The 19,605-nt window shown below is 34.9% G+C and overlaps 3 protein-coding genes across 3 annotated transcripts; 2 read left to right on the forward strand and 1 right to left on the reverse strand.

Moving 5' to 3' along the window:
- Positions 1–925: 925 nt before the first annotated feature.
- LOC132189105 (putative E3 ubiquitin-protein ligase RZFP34) lies at positions 926–7,096 on the forward strand. Its single transcript, XM_059603630.2, has 12 exons — positions 926–3,607; positions 3,701–4,286; positions 4,391–4,478; positions 4,562–4,621; positions 4,738–4,770; positions 5,032–5,109; positions 5,287–5,330; positions 5,458–5,498; positions 5,623–5,705; positions 5,804–5,895; positions 5,987–6,098; positions 6,259–7,096. The coding sequence occupies exons 2-12, from the start codon at positions 4,087–4,089 to the stop codon at positions 6,367–6,369; spliced, it is 942 nt and encodes a 313-aa protein (XP_059459613.1). The 5' UTR covers positions 926–3,607; positions 3,701–4,086; the 3' UTR covers positions 6,370–7,096.
- Positions 7,097–9,257: 2,161 nt separating this feature from the next.
- On the forward strand, positions 9,258–15,373 carry LOC132189796 (polyamine-modulated factor 1-binding protein). Its single transcript, XM_059604589.2, has 4 exons — positions 9,258–9,383; positions 10,206–10,257; positions 11,477–11,632; positions 14,936–15,373. Exons 1-3 carry the CDS (start codon positions 9,299–9,301, stop codon positions 11,625–11,627), a joined length of 288 nt encoding a protein of 95 aa, XP_059460572.2. The 5' UTR covers positions 9,258–9,298; the 3' UTR covers positions 11,628–11,632; positions 14,936–15,373.
- KAT3 (potassium channel protein) lies at positions 11,742–19,329 on the reverse strand. The gene is made up of 13 exons (XM_059604588.2): positions 19,117–19,329; positions 18,064–18,279; positions 16,866–17,027; positions 16,714–16,771; positions 16,307–16,624; positions 15,876–16,115; positions 15,505–15,603; positions 15,389–15,421; positions 14,389–14,574; positions 13,918–13,995; positions 12,736–12,805; positions 12,449–12,601; positions 11,742–11,990 (listed from the first exon to the last, which is right to left on the reverse strand). The coding sequence occupies exons 1-13, from the start codon at positions 19,317–19,319 to the stop codon at positions 11,887–11,889; spliced, it is 1,920 nt and encodes a 639-aa protein (XP_059460571.2). The 5' UTR covers positions 19,320–19,329; the 3' UTR covers positions 11,742–11,886.
- Positions 19,330–19,605: the final 276 nt, after the last annotated feature.

Raw genomic sequence — 19,605 nt, forward strand, 5'->3', positions numbered from 1 at the left:
GGCCATCTCCTATGACCAAGATGAAGTGACCAGCCACCAATTATTTTTTGATTAATTATTGTTTTTTTTAATTTTAAATAATGTTTTATTATTATTTTTTTATTAGTAAAACATGTGCCTCATTCCTACCTTTAAAATATCTAAAATCCTACCAAACAATTGGATACTTTCGGATCATTTTGGAACGGAGCCGATTATACAATGTATTGCAATTCCTGGTCTTCAATTATTGGATAAGCATTCAATTAATATAATCAATTTCGTGTACAAATCAATCTGTCCCTTCTGACAGATCATGCTTTACCCAGATATTTTTTTTTTGTATCAATCTAATCCTTCCACGACATATTCCGTGACTTACGCCCAAAAATCCACCACCCTCTGTCTGGCCGAACAGGACACGTGGCAAACAGTCACAACCTAGGCCTGATTTGGTAACACGCGTCAGCGTCCAACTCGCTTTCTTAAAAAAAAAGCGGTAATCCACATCATAAATGACGTGTAAGAAGCAAGATCGGGTGTAGTCTGCGTAGGCTCAAGCTCAGATCGTGGCCGTCGATTTTCAGTCTAAATAGATGCCTTCTGGGTTAAAGCGCTGTTGAAGACGACCGACATTTCAGCTAAACTCTTTTTCATCCGTTCGATTAAACCACCATTTCCATATCTCGGAACGAAATCAATCTGACGGTTGTTAGCGGAAAACGTGCACCGTCATATAATGCACGCAATTGCTTTCTGGACTTGTCAATTATTGTTCGTTGAACAGGTCAAACATATTACGCTGAGGGTATTTAAGTAATATTGTACAACCTGTCAACAACAGAACAGCGACAGCTAGAAGTAGTTGGCTCATTGCTTTCGTAGGGAAGGATCTCGAAGAACCAGAGCTCTTCAGAGCTATAAATATGATTCAGTTTCGAATTTGTCCTCTCGTCTTTGTATCTTCCATTTCCTAACGCTCTCTCGGAAACTCAACGTTCGCGAGGCACGCGAGGCGATACGGAGCTCCGAAGATATAGTCGGGTCACACCTTGGATTCCCATACCGAATCGGCGACTGAGACGCCTCCCTCCGTGGATTGAAAGTTCGTTATTCTGTTGGTTAATTCGTATAACCTATAGTTTCTTTTGATTAGTCGTGTTTGATTAGCCCTCTCTTTGATACTTTAGTCATTCTTTAGGTAATGTGAATGTAGATTTTGATTCTTTTTGTTAGATTGGGTTATCTCTTGTTTGGTTTCTGAGAAATTTCTGCAGAGGAGAAAGAAGGTGATTTGAAATGTTGCATTTTTTGGATTCTTATATGTTCTGGTCTAGTTGTTAACATTGCGAAATTTCATATTTTGTTTTCTTGGGAACTATTTTTGAGAGAATATGAAGGTTACGAAATACGAAGCGCCAGATTGTTTTTCGTCTTCACGCTAAGGTTTCTTATAGGCGAAACAGTTCGCTAGGGTTATCAGGAGCTTAATTGATGAAACTAGATAATTGAGAGCGCATTTTTTTCTTTGTGCGTGCGTGTGTAGTGCGGTTTTTATTTTATTTTTATTTCATTTTCGCTTATAATTCTGTGAGATTCGGAGAGAAATTGAATTTCCATTTAGCTACAATTATCTTTGAATTTGTTCTTTTCCTTTCCGTGCAATGTGTGAACTGTTGTAGATGCCATTTTTTGTTGAATTTGATGATGTTGAAGTAACCGGAGAAGTTTGGTAGTCAATCTTATCTGAGGGTTGCTTATCATTGACAACTTGTGCTCCGTTGAGTGATTTGTCTGCTAGAGTCTTCTGGTTTAATTTCAAAATAATGTGGTGATGGTTGTGTTGGTGTATTTGATATGTTAATTATTTATTATGTGTTTATTCTGTGTACGTTTTTGTTTGAAATTTTAAATCTCCGTACAGATTAATGCCAGTTGTTCCACTTGTTAGACGCGTGCGATGATGTCTTATTTTGGTAGTTTTTTTTTGTTTTTCTTTTTCGTAGTTGGGTGATATCATTAACTACACCGTTTCTTGTAGTTCATATTTTTTTGGGGTGAATTTCTCTTATAGTTTTTCTTGCATATCAGAAACTTCTTGGATGATATGTATGGTGACTGAAAGTCAATAAAGCAGTTGCTTGGTAGCGCTGATATTGCTCCAGTAATCTTTTGAAAAAGAAAAAAAAAAAAAAAAATCTTTGTCGGCAAAGGACAAAGTAACGTGTCATTTTGACTTTAGGTAAATATTTTAAAGCAAATATAGTAGTTGAAATTCAATCTGTTTCACTTGATTGAATGCTCTGTTGATGGAGAAACGGAGCCTGCAGTTGAAACAGTTTTTCCTTGAAGACCTCTTCAAGGAATTACACTGCATCAGTGGAAATATTGGTTTGCAAGCAAGCAACTCATCATTTATATGGATATGAACCATATGCTTATAACTATTTTAATTAACATAGAGTAAACCCTTTATTAGGTAATGGCTTGGATAATATATATAGAAAGATACACTAAATGTGGAACCTTTTTGCTTGCTAGTATATTTTAATACTGTGAATAAGGAATCAGGAGGAGGAGGGGCAGTAGGAAGAAATGGAAGAAGAAGAGGAAAAAGAAACACAATGCTCAAATATTGATATAAATAGAACAATTGTGAAACCAATTAGTGACTTATGAAGTTGGGTAAAAAAAGATTTTTAGTTGGTAGTGCCTTTATGGATACGTAATTCCAATGTATGAAACACCATTACTCAAATAAACGAGTCTGTAACATTGCTTATATAGGCCTAGCAGTATTTGTAGCTTCGTTACACATGTTTTGTCATTTTAGTATTTTGGGCCGTAGGTGATGATACTTCGTTCATTTTTTAGGTTAATGACAACTATAGCTGTTTTCGCTGAAGTCAGTGAAAGTAAGTTAAGGTGGATAGGATAAACATTTAGCTTTTCTGTTTTGGTCTTCTCTAGTAAGTTAAGTTTGGCTGACTGAAGATAATGAAGAACCACTTCTTTTATTCTCCATGGCCCTTGCTTGGTGTTTCTGTCTTCTTCCTTTACCACCCATTCATCTCTACAAATTTTACGTCTTTGCGAACCCTCAAAATGAAAATTATGCTGTGGAAACTAACAGTATTTGTTAGGTTTTGGTACTTCCTTTAAAATTAAAGGCAGGAGAGGAACTGTTCTTCAGGCAGTCTTAAAGACTAGAGTCCACCATTGTAATTATTCCTGGAAAATATGTATATGACTGCATCATCACTTAAGGTCATTGGTTTCACTGCCCTTAACACGAAGCCTTAGGTCTCTCTCCTTTCTAACTCTTAAACTGTTCTTGAAACCTGTCAATTTTATTATCAATGTTGGTAGATAGAGAGATTGCATCTTCTTGGATATGGGGAGCCTCATTCTTGGAGGAGGCTGAATTTCCTTTCTACCAACCAGACCTTGGAGTTATGACAATTCTTGGGGCTCAAGAATTAACCAGTAAGATAACAAGAGAGTTTGCCAAGAAAAAAATGAACTAAATTGTGATTGGAGAAAAGCCTCCCAAGTCCTTTTTCATAAGGTTTAAGATTTTGGCGAGTTCAGTTTTCGATGGAGACTCAGTGCAGAGTTGCCAATCGAGGTAGGCTTGTCCTAGTAGAACAATCTCTTTCCCCTAATTTTTCTTAACGTTTTAGAACACATTTGATCGTGTGATGTATTGCTTTTACCTTAGGTTGGGGCGTCTATTGGTCGTCCAGTATAGTGGATTTGGTTCCAAGACTTCAAGGAATCAAGTGATCATGCGAATCATTGGTTATACAGCTGGAGGCTTGGGAGTCCCAATATATGGGACTCTTATAGATCTACTTGTTTTGATGAATCCTTCTCTTGGAGTATTGCTGATTGGAGCTGTTCAACCTTACTTGGATTATGTTGTTGCTGATTCCCATTGGTCTGCAGCTGTATAGAAGAAAGCAACAGTATCATGCGGTGTTTGCCTGGCATGATCGGATGACTGAAAATGTCTTTCGAAGTTTTAGAATGATTCTTAAACTCGTTCCCATATGCAGGTGCTATTGCCAGCTTCTAGATAGTTCATAGTTTCATCCACAGTATCCAATGGGGGAAGTGGCTATGGCAATTAGGCATTCTGAGTCTCAACAATATTTGCTGGAAGACATGCACCACATAACCTGCAAAAGCAACAATACGGTGGCTATTCACTCTGAACAATCAGATCAAGAGTGCATGCTTGCTGAAGAATCAACAGGTTCTACAAAAACAGCCGAAGTATTGGAGGAAGGATTTATGCAATATGGGTAAAGTTTTTTTTTACCTGTTTACCTGGTACTTTTGATTTGTATCTCCTTATTTTTTTTCTTATTTTTGTTTTATAATCAATCACATACAAAATTATTTGCAGATGTTTGCATTATCGGCGAAGGTGCCGCATCAAAGCTCCTTGTTGCAATGAGATATTTGATTGTCGCCATTGTCATAATGAGGCAAAAGTGAGTGCTTTGGTCATCCTCACAGTCTTTGATGTATGTTAACGTCCAAGTGTCGATTAATTTACTTTTTTGTTGATGTACAGAATAACATTAATGTTGATCCGAAGCATAGACATGACATTCCGCGTCATCAAGTGAAACAGGTTGATACATTCACTAGTTTTACTTCCCTTCTTTTTGCTGGTTTTTTGACACATTCTTGATGGTTGTAGTACCCTTCAATGCTGACGAATTACTCCTCCTTGTTAAATGTTTTCAGGTGATATGTTCAATATGTGACACTGAACAAGAGGTGAGTATAGAGTACTTAGAGGGAGTATCATGGAATTTATGCATCTAATGCTTGTAGAAGTGGCTTGCCAGTCAAATATTCTGTACCAATAATTATTTAGTTTTATCTGGGATATCATCATAATTAAAAATGGACAAATTAATCTGTTGGATTCAAAATATTTCTTGATTTCCATTAAAAAAAATGATTTATATTATCTCTTGGAAATTACTAGTTGTATCTAACTCAAGTTGCTCGTTATGTTGGTTGCTGCTATTACAGGTTCAGCAAGTATGCATTAATTGTGGTGTATGTATGGGGAAATACTTCTGCGAGACTTGCAAGTTGTTTGATGACGATGTACGTTATCAATCTTTTTCTTTGCTACCCCCTCTCCCCCGTCACTAAAAAAGAAAAAAAAAAAATCCTTGTTACATGGTCTTATTTTAGTCCTGTTGTTGACATGCACGGTGTCTTTACACTAGTAACTCAATTGAACAGATTGATTTGATTACTCTTGTTTTTGTTATGTTGCAGACATCTAAGAAACAGTATCATTGCAATGGCTGTGGAATTTGCAGGTATGAGTCATATCCCTAAGCACAAAGTAACATGCACCATGTCTCTAATCTCTTCTGTTGTCTTATGTCATTTTTATTTTTATTTCCTTTTTTAGCATAACTTATTTTTTAATTTGCTTTGTCACAGAATAGGAGGGCGCGAGAATTTCTTCCACTGCTACAAGTGTGGTAAGCTACTCTTGTCTTATCATTCTTACTACCTAAAATTCTAGTTGGGAGCTTAAAGATAATAATTACAAGTGATATATTATCTGTTTGTGCTTATTATATATATTTGATCTTGATGATGAAGGTTGTTGCTACTCTATTCTCTTGAAGAACAGCCACCCTTGTGTGGAAGGAGCTATGCATCATGACTGTCCCGTTTGCTTCGAGGTAACACATGCTAGCCTCCCTCTCATCTTTTCATTGATGTAATATGGGATCTGGATGATCAAAGCCTAATTTCAAGCATCATAAAATGTTGTTTGCAGTATCTATTTGATTCAAGAAACGATGTGACTGTTCTGCCATGTGGACACACTATTCACAAAAACTGCTTGAAGGAGATGCGGGATCATCTTCAGTGAGTGCTGGCAGTTTCTTCTCTTTCTCTCTCTTCCTTCTGGTGTACAATTTTACTAACCTGTTCCATATTGTTCCTGTTCATCAAACAGATATGCTTGCCCTCTCTGCTCCAAGTCTGTCTGTGATATGTCCAAGGTATGGGAGAAATTTGACATGGAGATTGCAGTTACACCAATGCCAGAACCTTATCAAAATAGAATGGTTCGTCTCTCGCTCTCCACGTTGTTAGGAAGCATTCACATTTAATCTGTAGTTTTACACAAATTTTTTTCTGTCATTAAGAGTTTAATATTCGTGTTGTTGGTTTTAATCGCTCAAAATAATGTGCTAATTACTCTGATGGAAAAAATATGTTTCACAGGTTTGGATTCTTTGCAATGACTGCGGCAAAACATCAAAAGTGCAGTACCATGTCGTGGCCCATAAATGCTTGGACTGCAAATCCTACAACACTCGCCAAACAAGAGGCTGAGCATCTGACAGTAGCTAGAATGGATTGGCAAAGCAATGACAACTACAACTGTGCTAAAATTGGATGCATCCGTAATCCGGGGTTTCCTCATCCATTTCAATTACCCGAGCGACTTTCATCAGTAAAAGGGAATTGATCCACCCTTCTTGCTCCTGCAGCCTGGTCTCTGCCATGAGATCTGTCATGATCCACTTGCGTTCTCCTGTTTCTTATGTTGTTTTTTCTTGTACTTGCCCTTGAAGTTGGTCATGCAGAAAAAAGTTCTCTCTTAGATTTGATAATGCAGACACTTTTTTTTTCTTCTTCTTTTTTTCTTCTTCTTTTTCTTTTTCTTTTTCTTTTTCTTTTTCTCTTGATCATCCTCACTTGTTGTATCCTACTTACCTAGAGTCATCATTGGCATGGTAGAAGTGAGGTTCATGAGCAAGCTTCGGTGGACCTGTGGAAAATGCGAAGAAGCTTGGATTGAATTTGTGGTGAATGTTGTAGAATTTTTCTTTTGCCATTCTTTTCAAAAGGTCCATGGCGGTGACTTGGTGTCCAGGAAGGTTTAGTCGTCAAGAGAGCTACATTTAGTCTTGCAACAAAATAAGTAATGAATGGAGATAAAATGAGAAATCCATCGTATTTAGGGTTCTTTTGTGATTGCTTAGGTTCAAGAGTATTACAGCCCCGGTCATGATTAGCAATTTCAGATAATGAGAGAATGGAGATATTTCAGCTTTTATTGTCTCATTCATATTTGGGATTATTCCTGACATCATTCTTTTTTTTTTGTGAGTCTTACATCATTCTTTTCAATGTGCCTACTTATTATTTCTTCTTCCTTCTTACCTTTTGGATTTTATAGATTATTTCTTTTGGGTTTACTGGCACTCTTGTGCTTTCTTGGATTGAAGTTTTGGCATGTTTAGTTTATGTGGTTTTAGGTTGTACGGACAAAAGTGAGTGAGTGATTATAATGTTGTTCGGGTCCAAATTTGTTGACAAGTTTTTTCAGTTAAATATGATGTCTTAAGATGTATGAAATTTAAGCATGATTGGCATTGTGTTAAAGGAGTTTAAAAATACTTATAATACTTAAAAAGTTGTGCCAAATAAAAAACTAGTTTGTTTGATAAAAAACTTCAATATATATATATATTAATTCTAAAAAATGTCAAAACTTCATTTTTAACCTTTAAAAGTTTTCATCGCAATTTTAAACATGCTTTAATTCTTTAAGAAATTAACGCTCTCTTCTAAATCCATAATCCATGCAGCATTTTTATTTATTTATTTTTTATTTATATATATATTTTTGGCTTATTGACTAGAAAAAAGGAGAAGAGTAGATGTATTAAGTTCATGTTTTAGTATTTATGTATAATAATAATAATTATTATTATTATTATTATTGTTATTATTATTATTTGAAGTTTCATTAAATTCTTTGGAAGGATGGAAATCACAATCAATGTCCAAAATACTTTTTTATGTATTTATGTATTTATTATATTTTTGTCGCCTTTAGCTAAATGTATGTAATGTTTATACAAATATAAATATTTATATATCATGGGAAGGGTTGATTTAGTGGTGATCAGGGAGGGCAGCTCACTTCCACTTAGGGAGCCTACTGTTTTCAATGTGAGGAGAGATGCTCCTACAATAATGACTTATCCCAATGTCAGAGGGAGGACATGAGTTTAAGTTTTCATTGGCATAATGTTAAGGGGACGAGACTCGCGTCCGCTAATTCTTGCACATAGGCTTTTTGCTATTATGTTTTTGGTGAGACTGTAGTTAAGTTATAGAAAAACTCGTCTTGAGAAATGCTTACGAATCTCCAACATTGCAACTTTGCAAGCCCATTTAAGTCGCTCAATGACCATATAACTAAGAGCATATTTGGGAATTTGTTTCAAAAATATAGCTTTTAAGGGCATGTTTGAAATTGCATTTGAAGGGCCTAAAAGTGTTTTTAACACTCAAAAAGTCCGTTTAAAGAAAAAAGTATTAGTTTGGTAAAATAATTAAAAGCAATTTGAAGGGTTTAAAAAGCCTAAAAATGGCCAAAAAATACTTTTGGCAGAAGCTTAAAAATGAAGCATTTGTCCAAAAGCTCTTTTTGACTTAAAAGCTCTATTTCTCAAACACAATTCTAAACAGGCTCTAAGTCAAAAAGTTTTTTTTTTTTTTTTTTTTTGGCAAAAGCTTTATTTTTAAGCTTGCCAAAAATGTGTTTTTGCCTATTTTAAAGTTTTTTGGACCATTAAAAGCGCTTTCAAATTTTTTTTACCAAACATGTATTTTTTTTCTTCCTTCAAACGAATTTTTGAATATTAAATGCATTTTTAAGCCCCTCAAACGCATACTCAAACAAGCCCTAAGATGCTATTATGATAAAATAAGTAGAGCATTTTAGCCTTTAATCCCTGATAAATAGAAATACAAACCCCCCAATTTTCCAAGTAATTCTATTCATCATTCCTCCAATGCTTATGTGACGTAGTATCCTATCCAAAAAAACCAATGTACAAAATGCTACATGAGACTGCACGGCATAAGCATCAGAATGTGATGAGAGGAGTGATGTAGAATTACTCTAATCTCTCCCCTCCTTTCTTCTTACCCTTTTTATTGGCTCCGAAAAAGAAAAATACTAATATTTATGCATGATCGGAAAAGAAAAATGCAATGTATTTTAATTTTTAACGTTTAAAAACTTAAAAGGCATTTTTGACATTACATTAATATGGAAAAGAACTCTATTTATTAATGATAAATTATTAATATGGAAGCCCATGTTTTGCACTTGGGCCCAGGGGAAAGCCCAAGCTACCATCAACAATTTCCACTCGCACCCAATACTTTCCCGCCCATAATAACCCAAATCTCCCTCTCTCTCTCTCGCTCTCTCTCTCTCTCTCTCGCACAGAGCAAAGCAATGGCGTCCACACCATCTCACTCCTCCGATGTGCAACCTATGCTTGCTGTGGAAACAGAATCTCAGCTCTCTTCTCTCGTCTGCGGTCAGTTACTTCTCTATCGCATACATCTCTTGCTATCGATCTTTGATTATATTTGGTGATGTGACAAAATTCACCTAATTTTAAATTTCTCACTGCAATTAATCTATAGAATTACGTTAACTATTTATATGATACAATTTTATGAATTTTTTGCACTTGATCAATAGATATGGATCTATGAATTGTGTGGTAAGTGTGAGAATTAGCCCGACTTTCGTAGTTTTGTTTGTGTGATTTTGTCGGATTTTGTTTGGATGTGCTTTTTTTTTTTTTTTTTTTTTCTGCTTCTGAAAGCAGAAGAAGGCCAAATTTGATCTCAGTTCTGCTCAGAAAAGGAACTCAAACGCTTTGTTAAGCAGTGAAGCAAACTCTGGTTCTCATATGCTTCCTGAATATATTAGGCATCACACCTAGAATATGAGAGATTCCTGCTAATTATCTATTAATGCTTCGGTAATTAGTAATATTTCAAAGTTGAAACTATTCTAAACAAAGCATCATCTTCTGTAATCTCTAACTTTATATTCAAAGTTCCTCGCCAACCTTTTTCTTTTTAAGATAACTTTTATTGACTCATCAAAATCTTGATGATTTGGTGAATGGGAGATGTTGTATGTTGTCGCATTTTTGAAGATTCTCTTTCTCAAGTGAGAGGTCCTGGGTTCGACAGTCACCCCAACCAAAATCCTTTTTGCTCTGGTTGATTCAGTTACATGCTCGATTTGTTTCCCCTTTGATGAGTTAGACATTATTTGGATATGAAGATTCCTAGATTTTAACATTTTTTTTCCCATAGACCTGATGTTGCTTTTATGGATTCAGATATGTTACAAGAAGTCCAAGGGGCAATGGAGAACATGCTTAAAATGATTAAGTGAGTTCATAATTAGTTCTTATTACTACTATAATTGAATTTCTACTTTTGTTTTTTTGTTCTCTCTGTTACTTGAATGCATACATGGACAGACTTTCATCTTCTTTCTCCATCACATTGTTGCTGCTGCTGTTCCTCCTTCATATCAAATGAACAGCTTTTCCGCTACATTTTTGCAATCTTCTTGCTCAGAACACTGCTACTATGTCTGAGGATGAAGAGGCTGCTTTTGTAGCTTTTGCATCTTATCACAATTTTAGTGTTCTTTGCCAAGGACTCCACTAACGTGACATAAGGAAAACAGTTAATTAACATACTTTCTGTATTTATAGTCTTATCACATTTTTATCTTGTCCGCATGCAATACAAGTCAACACTTTTTCGCATTTCGCTTTTTTTTTTTTTCTTTTTTTTTTTTTTTTCATCTTATCTGCTTTTGATGCATAAAATCTTTTGAAACTTCCTTTATTGCATGAAAAAAAAAATTCGCATGGCTTCTTCTTCTTGTTCAGTCATTTATTTTTAGTAACTGACCTTCCTGTACTCTCTAACATAGGGCAGATTAGAGGATATGTATACTTATTCTTGTGGTGGGGTTAAGGTAAGGAGAATTTGCGCATCTAGGGTTTAGAATTTTAGAAAATAAGGGTTAGGATTCAAAGATTGACTAGAGTTTTTGAAACAATAGGAATAATTATAAGAGCAAGAACGTTGTTTCTTGAAGTAAACAAATTGCTGGAAAAATTCTGGACAGCTGCTGTGTTTGGGCTCAATGAAAATAAACCCAAGACACAGGAACTCCTAGGAAGTTAATTAACAAAATCCTTAAGTCGCAGTAATTGCTGAAAATTCTAGATTTGTGCCTCATTAAAAAACTAACTAAAAACTTATGAAAATTACCCAAATAAAAAATTTGTTTAATCCTAGACTCCTACTACTTGACTTTCAAATCCATGTAAAACTTTACCTACTATGATGTTGCATGTGAGCCATAAACTAAATCTTCGAACCTACGAAGTTGCATAAGTAACAACAAATCAATCTTCCATGTCTGCATCACTCTCTCTCCCACACATTATTTCTTTGCCTTTTGGTTAGATTCTGGAAAGCAGTTTAATCAATGAAGTGTTAAACTTATTCATCTTATTCTAATCCTTTTCCTGCTGATAAACACATGTTGTCATCTCCGCTATTTTTCACTTGACAAAACTCTCTGCAGTGAAATTGATCAAAACTCAGCTGGAATAATGGAAGAGATAGAGAAATGCAAAGATTCTGCTCTTGAGAGGAAGGGAATCTTGGAGGAAGAGAAAGAGCGATTTCAGAAAGCTGCTTATACTGTCTTAGACATGCTTAACAACAGAGATTAAAAGCCGTAAGCTCTACTATTTTCCACTTCTGGCCCTTTATGCCTTGATGAAAGATATGATTTTCAAAGATAGACTCCCATGGCACATGTTAATAAATCAGAGGTTATTCTCACCACATATCATACTTGGCATATATTTTTGTCCCTGTTATGTATTCCACCATCATGCATCTAAAATACTTGGAAAATGATTGAAATCATCACTTAACCATTGTAATAGATGACTTACACTTCCATTTGGTCAAATGTCGTCTTAGTTTTCAAAAGATAAACAAGTGATCATTCTCTCTTAAAGCACTCAATTCTTCCACTTCCGAGCCATCAGCCATGAGAATTGTGCTTCCTCTTTTGCCAAATTTTTTCTCTGCATTTTCAAAATTTCAGAAGGTTCAATATATTATATAAGCTTGGTGATTGCCCCCATGTTTAATACATAAAAATAATGCATCAATAAATTGACATACAGTGAGACAGAATTAAATTTTGTTGAGAATGACTGTTCCCACTGTACAAGTAACTTATATTGGTGCAATAGTTTTAGTGGTCTAAATAATTTGGCCATATATTAAAACAATGAACCCCTAGGCCTTGTGTTATTAACTCTGGAAATCTCATTAAGTCAATTTTATTTTAGTCACAATCACTCCAAATTTGTTGGTGAAAAATTTATGATGTAATTTGGATTTGTGTTGTTTGCTAAGGATATCTCATGGTATCTTGGTAGTGATTGGTTAAATCAGCATGTCTTCTGGAAATTGTCTTAGAAAGAAATGCTAGCATTTGAGAAACTTTTGGAGGCATGCATCTCGAACATGGTGATACCTGCTAATCTGAAAAGGTCTTCTATTGAGTCGGGCAGATTTATCAGCTTTCCCATCGAGTCATCTTCCATAGCATTTTCATTTGGATGATGGCCATGGACTATCAACCTTATGGGAAATGTGCTTGATACTGTTGTAGAAGTTTCTTGAGTTCCTGCATAACAATAGTTCATGTTATTTATTTATAAAAAATCTATAACCATGTTGGCTTGAATCTTTATGGGACGTGGATGTAAAATGTAAGACCAATATCTGTAGTCATAAAACTTGAATGAGGGTTTTGTTTACCTTCTACATTTGGATCTTCGTCATAACTCAATGCTTCATGATTCTGTGTGCCCTCATTTGGTGCTGTATGCTGCAAAGAACATGCCGTTAATTAGCTACCCATTGAGAACTGACTTTTCCCAAATTTATGATAAGTCCTGGGAAATAATGAAATATCTCTTATTGGAGCGGCAAGAAGATCAGCAGAAATATTGATGAATATCTAGGATTCCGTTGAAGTAATATTGTGTGCAATAAAATTTTTCTTCTGTTGAAAATTTGTTTTCCAGTACTTATTCACTGAACCAACTTTCATAAGTTTGGTAAAATTTGAGATTTTTTTTCTCCTTCATTTTCACCCCCTCTCCTGATCCTTTTTCTATAATATTTTCCCAGCAAATTCTAGAATTTAGCTGCCTTCGTTCCAGTTTGAATCTCTTGCTTTCCTTTTTGGGTCGTCCCAAAATACATGTCCACTTTCAAAAAGTAAAAGTTCATGCTTTTTCAATTTCTTAAATGTTATACGAGAACTCTACAAACCAAAATTTTCATTATGTTATACTAGTAGAAAAGATATTTCTTGATATTTTTCATTATGTGTATGAACAATACGCTTGAATTATTTTGCTTGCATTGTTTGCTGACATGTATGCATGCACATATGTGATCATGTGGATTGTGTGGACTTATTTGCATTTGACATGTAGTAGTCATATGTTATATGAGCATATTTTAAGTACGTTAAATATTTCAAAAACAATATCAACATACTTTAATTAATAGTACCATATATGCAAATTATATTTCATATGTTATATGCCAATGGTCTTTGAAGAAAATGAAAAATCACGGGTTTAATCCTATATGAACGTATGAGTTGTATTAGTCTATAGAAAAAAAATGCTGTCAATTGTAATATTCCCCAAGGCTAATCTTGTTACATACAAAGGTTGGTTATAATGTATTATAAATATTTTCATTATGAGGAGGACATTGCATGGTTTCACGATTGACTCCTAAATTTAATTATTTATGTCCTTTTTAAAACTTCCAATACAATGAAAGTTTTTAGTTTAAATTTCTCTTGTACTTTCTGGAAGATACAATTCCAAGGTTGCGGTAAATCTTTCTTTTTAGCAGCCAGATTGGAAAAATCAGGTCCACATTCATAGTGTATATGGTGAAAGGTGAAGATATACATACCTCTATAGTCAGGTCACCAAGCAATTCTGTTAGAAATGGTATTTCTTCTAGCATCTCTTGTTTTAAGCCCTTCAAATACTGAGTGCAGGAGCCAATATAAAAAAATACATCTGATATTAGAGTGAATTATAAAATTCTCAAGAAGGAAAGAAAACTACAGATTTTCCAGCTTCTATATTTTGAATGGAAAATGCCATGGATGAAAATGCTGTTTGTTCAGCTTATAAAATCCATACAAGAAAAAGATTCTGCTTTGTTTTCTTACCAAGGAATAAGGGTTCTTCTGCTTTGTCAAGATCAAAGCAGGCCTACATCTGCTTGTTTAAGATTAAGGCATCCATCTGGATATTTTCCAGTGAGAAATAACTTTTCCCTATAGCTTCTTTTGTGATATCTAATCTCTTTTAATTTCTTCAAAAAATTGCAATTCTGATAACACTCGAGAATAGAATAGATCATAATTTCCCAAACCTGAATGAAGTTGTTGATCATTGTCTTTCCATCTTCACCATGTTGCTGCACCATTTGCTTGAAATCATGATGACTGATTCTAATGACCTGAGACAATCTCCTAGTTCTCACTGTAAAAGGTTGTGGGATATTGAAAATTACCCCTATTTCCCCTGCCATGTCTGCAGATCCTAGTTTTAACAAAAACTGAAAAAAAAAAAAAAATCATGTGAGTTCTGCCAAATAACATAAAATTTGTGTTAGATCACTTTCAGAATGATTTCTGGGTCGCCATTTTAAATCTTTTTTGACCTCTTTTTTGTGGGGTGGGTGGGGCTGGGATATTTTGGATGTCTATGCTGTATTTGTATTGCTGTTTTATGGTAATTTTGGTATTTTGTTTTCTGTTTGATATATATTTTTGATGCTCAATCGTATGCCTATGAGGTGTGTTGATAGTTGAGATGAACACTTTTTTTTTTTTTTTTTCCCATTTATGAGTACATTTTCTTATCGTGGACATGGTTTACAGTACATTATTGAACCTTTTCTCAATTGATAATTGCAGGGTGTTGTTGAAAGAGTATATTCCATTTTGCCAGTGAGTCTACTGCGGCTTGATCCGTCATTCTTGTAGATTCACCCGAAGCTATCAGCAGTCTGTCCGATGTTATCTCTTGCTAGGCTTGGTTTCTCCCTTTGCATCAACTGCAGAACAGTTCTCATGATCGTTCCCCTAAATTCTTGCTTTGTGCAAGAAAATATGTTAATTCCTCTTTAATTTTCTAAGTCTTCTTTGGTTCACCTTGATCTCGTATGGATGAAATTACTATGGCATATATGATGATAAAGATGTAAATGCAATAGAAATTTCAAGAAAATTACTTTTTGTCTGCTCTATATCTACATATTAAATTGTGAATTTGTCACCTCTTCTCTATCTTTCTGGATTAGTTAAGAATATTCATTGTGAGTAGTAGTAACTTGGGATTTCATTGAATGAAGAACTGTCGAAGCATACCTGTTCTGTCCCATTCTTGTATGTCACCATGTCCTGCAGTTTCAGATACAGGTCAGATTTTGCATCTGAGATTGAATAGAAAATGAGAATGTGAGAGGAAGACACAGATGCTATACCACTGCTCCTGACACTATGATGTAGAAATCTGTTGGTATTTCATTTTGTAAGATAATATCCACCTTAGGTGGAAAATATTCTGCTCTAATCTCTGACACCTGTGAGAAGAAATGCCAACAGGTACAGTTGAAATAGCAACTTTGAAGATTTAAAGATTAATTTTTTTAATCTTATTTTTGGTTCCTCTCTATTTCACTTTGATCCGTAAAGATATGGGATTGTCACAATCAATGTTCTTCAATCATGCTAACCATTTTGATTTACATCTTAATCTTTTGCAGTTGATACAGAAGTTTCATTAAGATCATTATTACTGTTAATGCTACCATCAAGTCCTGTAATTGGATTGAGAGGGAAGAAGGATGTTTACCAACTGGATGATAAGGTCTTCGGAGATTCCTTTAAATAGGTAGGCCTTCTCAACAGTCCTGCAAAAAAGATGCTGAGCAATGCCTGACCTTATTGCCTTGGGCAGGTCCTCTAGCACTTTATCCTGCTTTAGCTCTGCTGTCTTGAATTTGAGTTGCACGTGTGCCAGCATTTGCTCTCTCAGGCCTTCTGGAAGTCTATTCTTGCTTGCATATCGCAATGTCTTATTGATGGCATCTCTCTGTGAAGTAAAAGCTCTTCATAGGTTTTGTTGAAGAAAAATGTTATTTAGTAAATTGCTATATGACTATCATACAACAAGGATGACACAACCGTGAAAATCAGTCATTGTTTGTCACATCATTTGAATTGTATGACAGTTGTATAATAGTTTACTGAATATGAGTTGAGAGGGCATAAGAGTAATTTTACCATGATAAATGTTCGTAAAGCACTGTGGACGATGAGAATGGTCATATTTCCAATCAAATAAGCAGTGAGGCCAATGTTAAATAACATGTATAACATATTGAAAACCTTCTCCCCAGTATTCACTGCATGCAGGTCTCCATAGCCAACGGTGGTGAGGGTGACAATTGACCAATACATGGAGTAGGTGTAGCCCAACCAAATGCTCCTATGTTCAAAGTCCTCGACTAGTGTTCCAATCCACGTGTTCTCCGGTTTGCTATGATTGATGGCAAGCCAGAAATAGAAGCAGCCAGCTGAGTGCACGGCGAACAGTGTGACCTGCAGTAGATTAATCAAATTTCTTAACGAGTATGTTAAGATGAGAAGTACAGTAAAAAAAAAAAAAATAAATAAATAATAACACTTACGCATATTAGCTTAGAGTATCTTGTCCAAAAGTAGCTGAAGCGTGTGTCTTTCTCTAGCCTAGAAATTATATGAGAAGTTGATGCTTTAATACAAGAGCTTTCTTTTAATAATGAGATATATAAGATTACTCTTTTTATTTGTAAAGAATTACCTTGTGAAAAGTTCACTGACACGGCGGAGTCGCCATAGGCGAAGCATGTTGAGGAAGCCAAAGAGCTCACCATGGTTCATTCTGCTGGTGAAGATTCTGTATATTAACTGAAAGGGTAGGGTTGAGGCTACGTCCATGGGAAACCATAATTTTCTGACATACCTGATCATATTAGATGGATTAAAATTATATCTAATTAATGGGTCTCATCCATTATTTTTCTTCTTCAAATATATATATATATATATATATATATATATATATATATAAAAACTTGCTCATTTATAACCTTTGCAAATTAAATATACAGTGAGCTGCATTAAGTTTATTATTATTATTATTATCATTATTCATGTTTTTGAGATATGATATATATCGTACTGTCTGAGTTGTATACACGTAGAAGAGGGCTAGACAATTGCGTGTCCTTTCATCTTTTCAAAAGCCCACTTTCCTGGTGGCTCTATTAGGCACGAAGTCTATCAACAGCCTTGGATTTTTGTTGGCCTTTCCTAATTAGTAATGACAATGGGTCTCCCTCTGAATCTCCTATAATCCTGTTAGAGATTAGTGGGTCTCGCTTTTGAAATTGTCTTTTCTATTCAGTTCCGGAAATGTGTTTTGTTGGGAATAAAATTTACTATAGTCCTACTTAAGCAATCTCATTCAAATAAGTTTTAACTAGGTAGAGTTCTACAATAATTCGGCTACTTCAAGTATTTAAGTGGATATTATCTCTCAACCACTACATGAACGTAGACAGACCATTATTTATCCACCACATGATGAATGTGAAATGATCGAGGATAGGGAAAGTATTTACACAAAATCCTATAAAAGAAATGTGAGGCATCAGGCAAATGAGATTGATCGATTCTTCTCAAGAACTCTTAACTCAATGCATATTCTCATTCCAAACAGTAATACTAACTTAAGCATTAGAGTTTTTCCTATCTCCGAACCGGCTTAGGAGGCTGATGTGGGCCATGATACCCTCCAACCCTCCACAATTTTTTTTTTTTTAAAAAAAATGTTAAAATGGTAATTTTTTGGGCCTTTAAAATTTATTTTTTTAATTCAAAAAAAGAAAAAAAGAAAGAAAAGAATACAGATGAGGAATTATTTGGAAATTATTGAATCCCCTTGTTATTTTATTATAAAAACACCAAAAATAACTTAAGAGAGTGTAAGACGTTACCTTAAAGCAATTTTCTTGTGATCATCTACGAGGAGATAGGTTGACTTATCCAAGTAAGCCACAAAAAAAGTAACAATAATATCGACGGCAAAGAGGGCATCTACGACTAAATCAACGGGCATGAGTGACCCAGTTGCAACTTTTCGGAAAGCTAGCTCGAAAGGTGATGCCCATGCTGAGTATACGACTAGCACCACCAGAAATGTCTGCCACCACCTGCATCACACTACAAAATTACCCATGTAGTACGTATGTTGAGATTAAACGACTAGTCGTTTTGAGTTGAGGCTGGCCTGGAAATGGTGCGTGCATTCCATATGCATGTGGGATGTGGCAGTGAATCTCACAGGTCAATACGAATGGGTTAGGGGTAGCTTGCAAATGATGCATGCACCCATAAGTTTTTAGATATTTTTAACTCTATAAAGTTCTTGTTTTCTTATCTAAAGGTTAAGGATTTAACACTTTCTTTCACACATTTCTTAACGTGACTTTTAAAATTATCATTAGTTTCGTGTGTAGCATTACTCAATTAAGAGTGATGAGACTTTTCAATCAAAAAAAATATTACATACACTCTTACGTGCACACTCTCTACGTGACATTGAAAATTCTTATTGAATTTTGAATGAATCATGATTGAATTTAGAATCTTAGGGTAACTTTTAATGCAACGTCAAGGAGCATATAGTTGAAAGTGCACATATAATCCTTTAAGAATTTGTACCAAAACATTACCACATCACAAGTTTGAGTCACATAAGGAGCAACTAATAGGCTAACTTTGAGTAAAATTCATGTTTTGATCTTTTGTATGGACTTGATGAGAAATCTAAGCATTAAGCAAAGACAAAAAGTCAAGAATGAATTAGCTTTAGAAGAGGCAACTTTTGTCTTCATTTTTCCACCAAAAACTATATATATATAGGACAAAGAAGAGAAAAATCCAGGAAATGAAACAAGAAAAAGAAAGAGTTACCTGTATCTACTATATATATATTGGACAAAGAATAGAAAAATCCAGGAAATGAAACAAGAAAAAGAAAGAGTTACCTGTATCTACGATCGTAGGGAGCAATAACATATTTCTTAAGCTGCGAGTATCCGTCATCCACGACGGTTCCAAACGCCGGTAAAAGGCTGCTGGAAACTGACGTCAAGTTCTTGATCTCATCACTCGACCGCCTTCGGAACAGCAGAGGTAGAGGTGACCTTGTCTCCGACGACATCCTTAATTGATTCTTTGCCGGAATCATAGAGAGAGAGAGAGAGTTGTTTATGGATAGTTTTTTGCGCAATGATAATTTAATTTAATGGAGTTTGATTGATTCTATTATTATTAAAATAATCTCAAACCCATCATCCGATTTTCACTAATATTCTTGTAATTTTTGGACGGCTATGATCTGTTAACAGACTTGTACTGATGCTGCTGCTACGTCTATTAATAGGCATTTGTTTAAGCTCATAGGGATTGACAAATCAGTGAGGGTTGAAATTATGGTAAAAGTAATTACTAATTAAAATTATCATTATTCAAAT

Source organism: Corylus avellana, chromosome 9 (assembly GCF_965113065.1).
Source record: "Corylus avellana chromosome 9, dhCorAvel1.hap1.2, whole genome shotgun sequence".
In the NCBI taxonomy this organism is placed as follows: Eukaryota; Viridiplantae; Streptophyta; class Magnoliopsida; order Fagales; family Betulaceae; genus Corylus; species Corylus avellana.

Coding starts and splice junctions, on each gene's coding strand:
- LOC132189105 (XM_059603630.2), top strand. CDS start 4,087: ATGGGGGAAGTGGCTATGGCAATTAGGCATTCTGAGTCTCAACAATAT. Junction 5,499..5,622: donor CTTCCACTGCTACAAGTGTG/GTAAGCTACTCT, acceptor TTGATGATGAAG/GTTGTTGCTACTCTATTCTC. Junction 6,099..6,258: donor AACCTTATCAAAATAGAATG/GTTCGTCTCTCG, acceptor TATGTTTCACAG/GTTTGGATTCTTTGCAATGA.
- LOC132189796 (XM_059604589.2), top strand. CDS start 9,299: ATGGCGTCCACACCATCTCACTCCTCCGATGTGCAACCTATGCTTGCT. Junction 9,384..10,205: donor GCTCTCTTCTCTCGTCTGCG/GTCAGTTACTTC, acceptor TTATGGATTCAG/ATATGTTACAAGAAGTCCAA. Junction 10,258..11,476: donor AACATGCTTAAAATGATTAA/GTGAGTTCATAA, acceptor AACTCTCTGCAG/TGAAATTGATCAAAACTCAG.
- KAT3 (XM_059604588.2), bottom strand. CDS start 19,319: ATGATTCCGGCAAAGAATCAATTAAGGATGTCGTCGGAGACAAGGTCA. Junction 16,625..16,713: donor GATACTCTAAGCTAATATGC/GTAAGTGTTATT, acceptor AATCTACTGCAG/GTCACACTGTTCGCCGTGCA. Junction 12,602..12,735: donor CGAAGATCCAAATGTAGAAG/GTAAACAAAACC, acceptor ATTGTTATGCAG/GAACTCAAGAAACTTCTACA.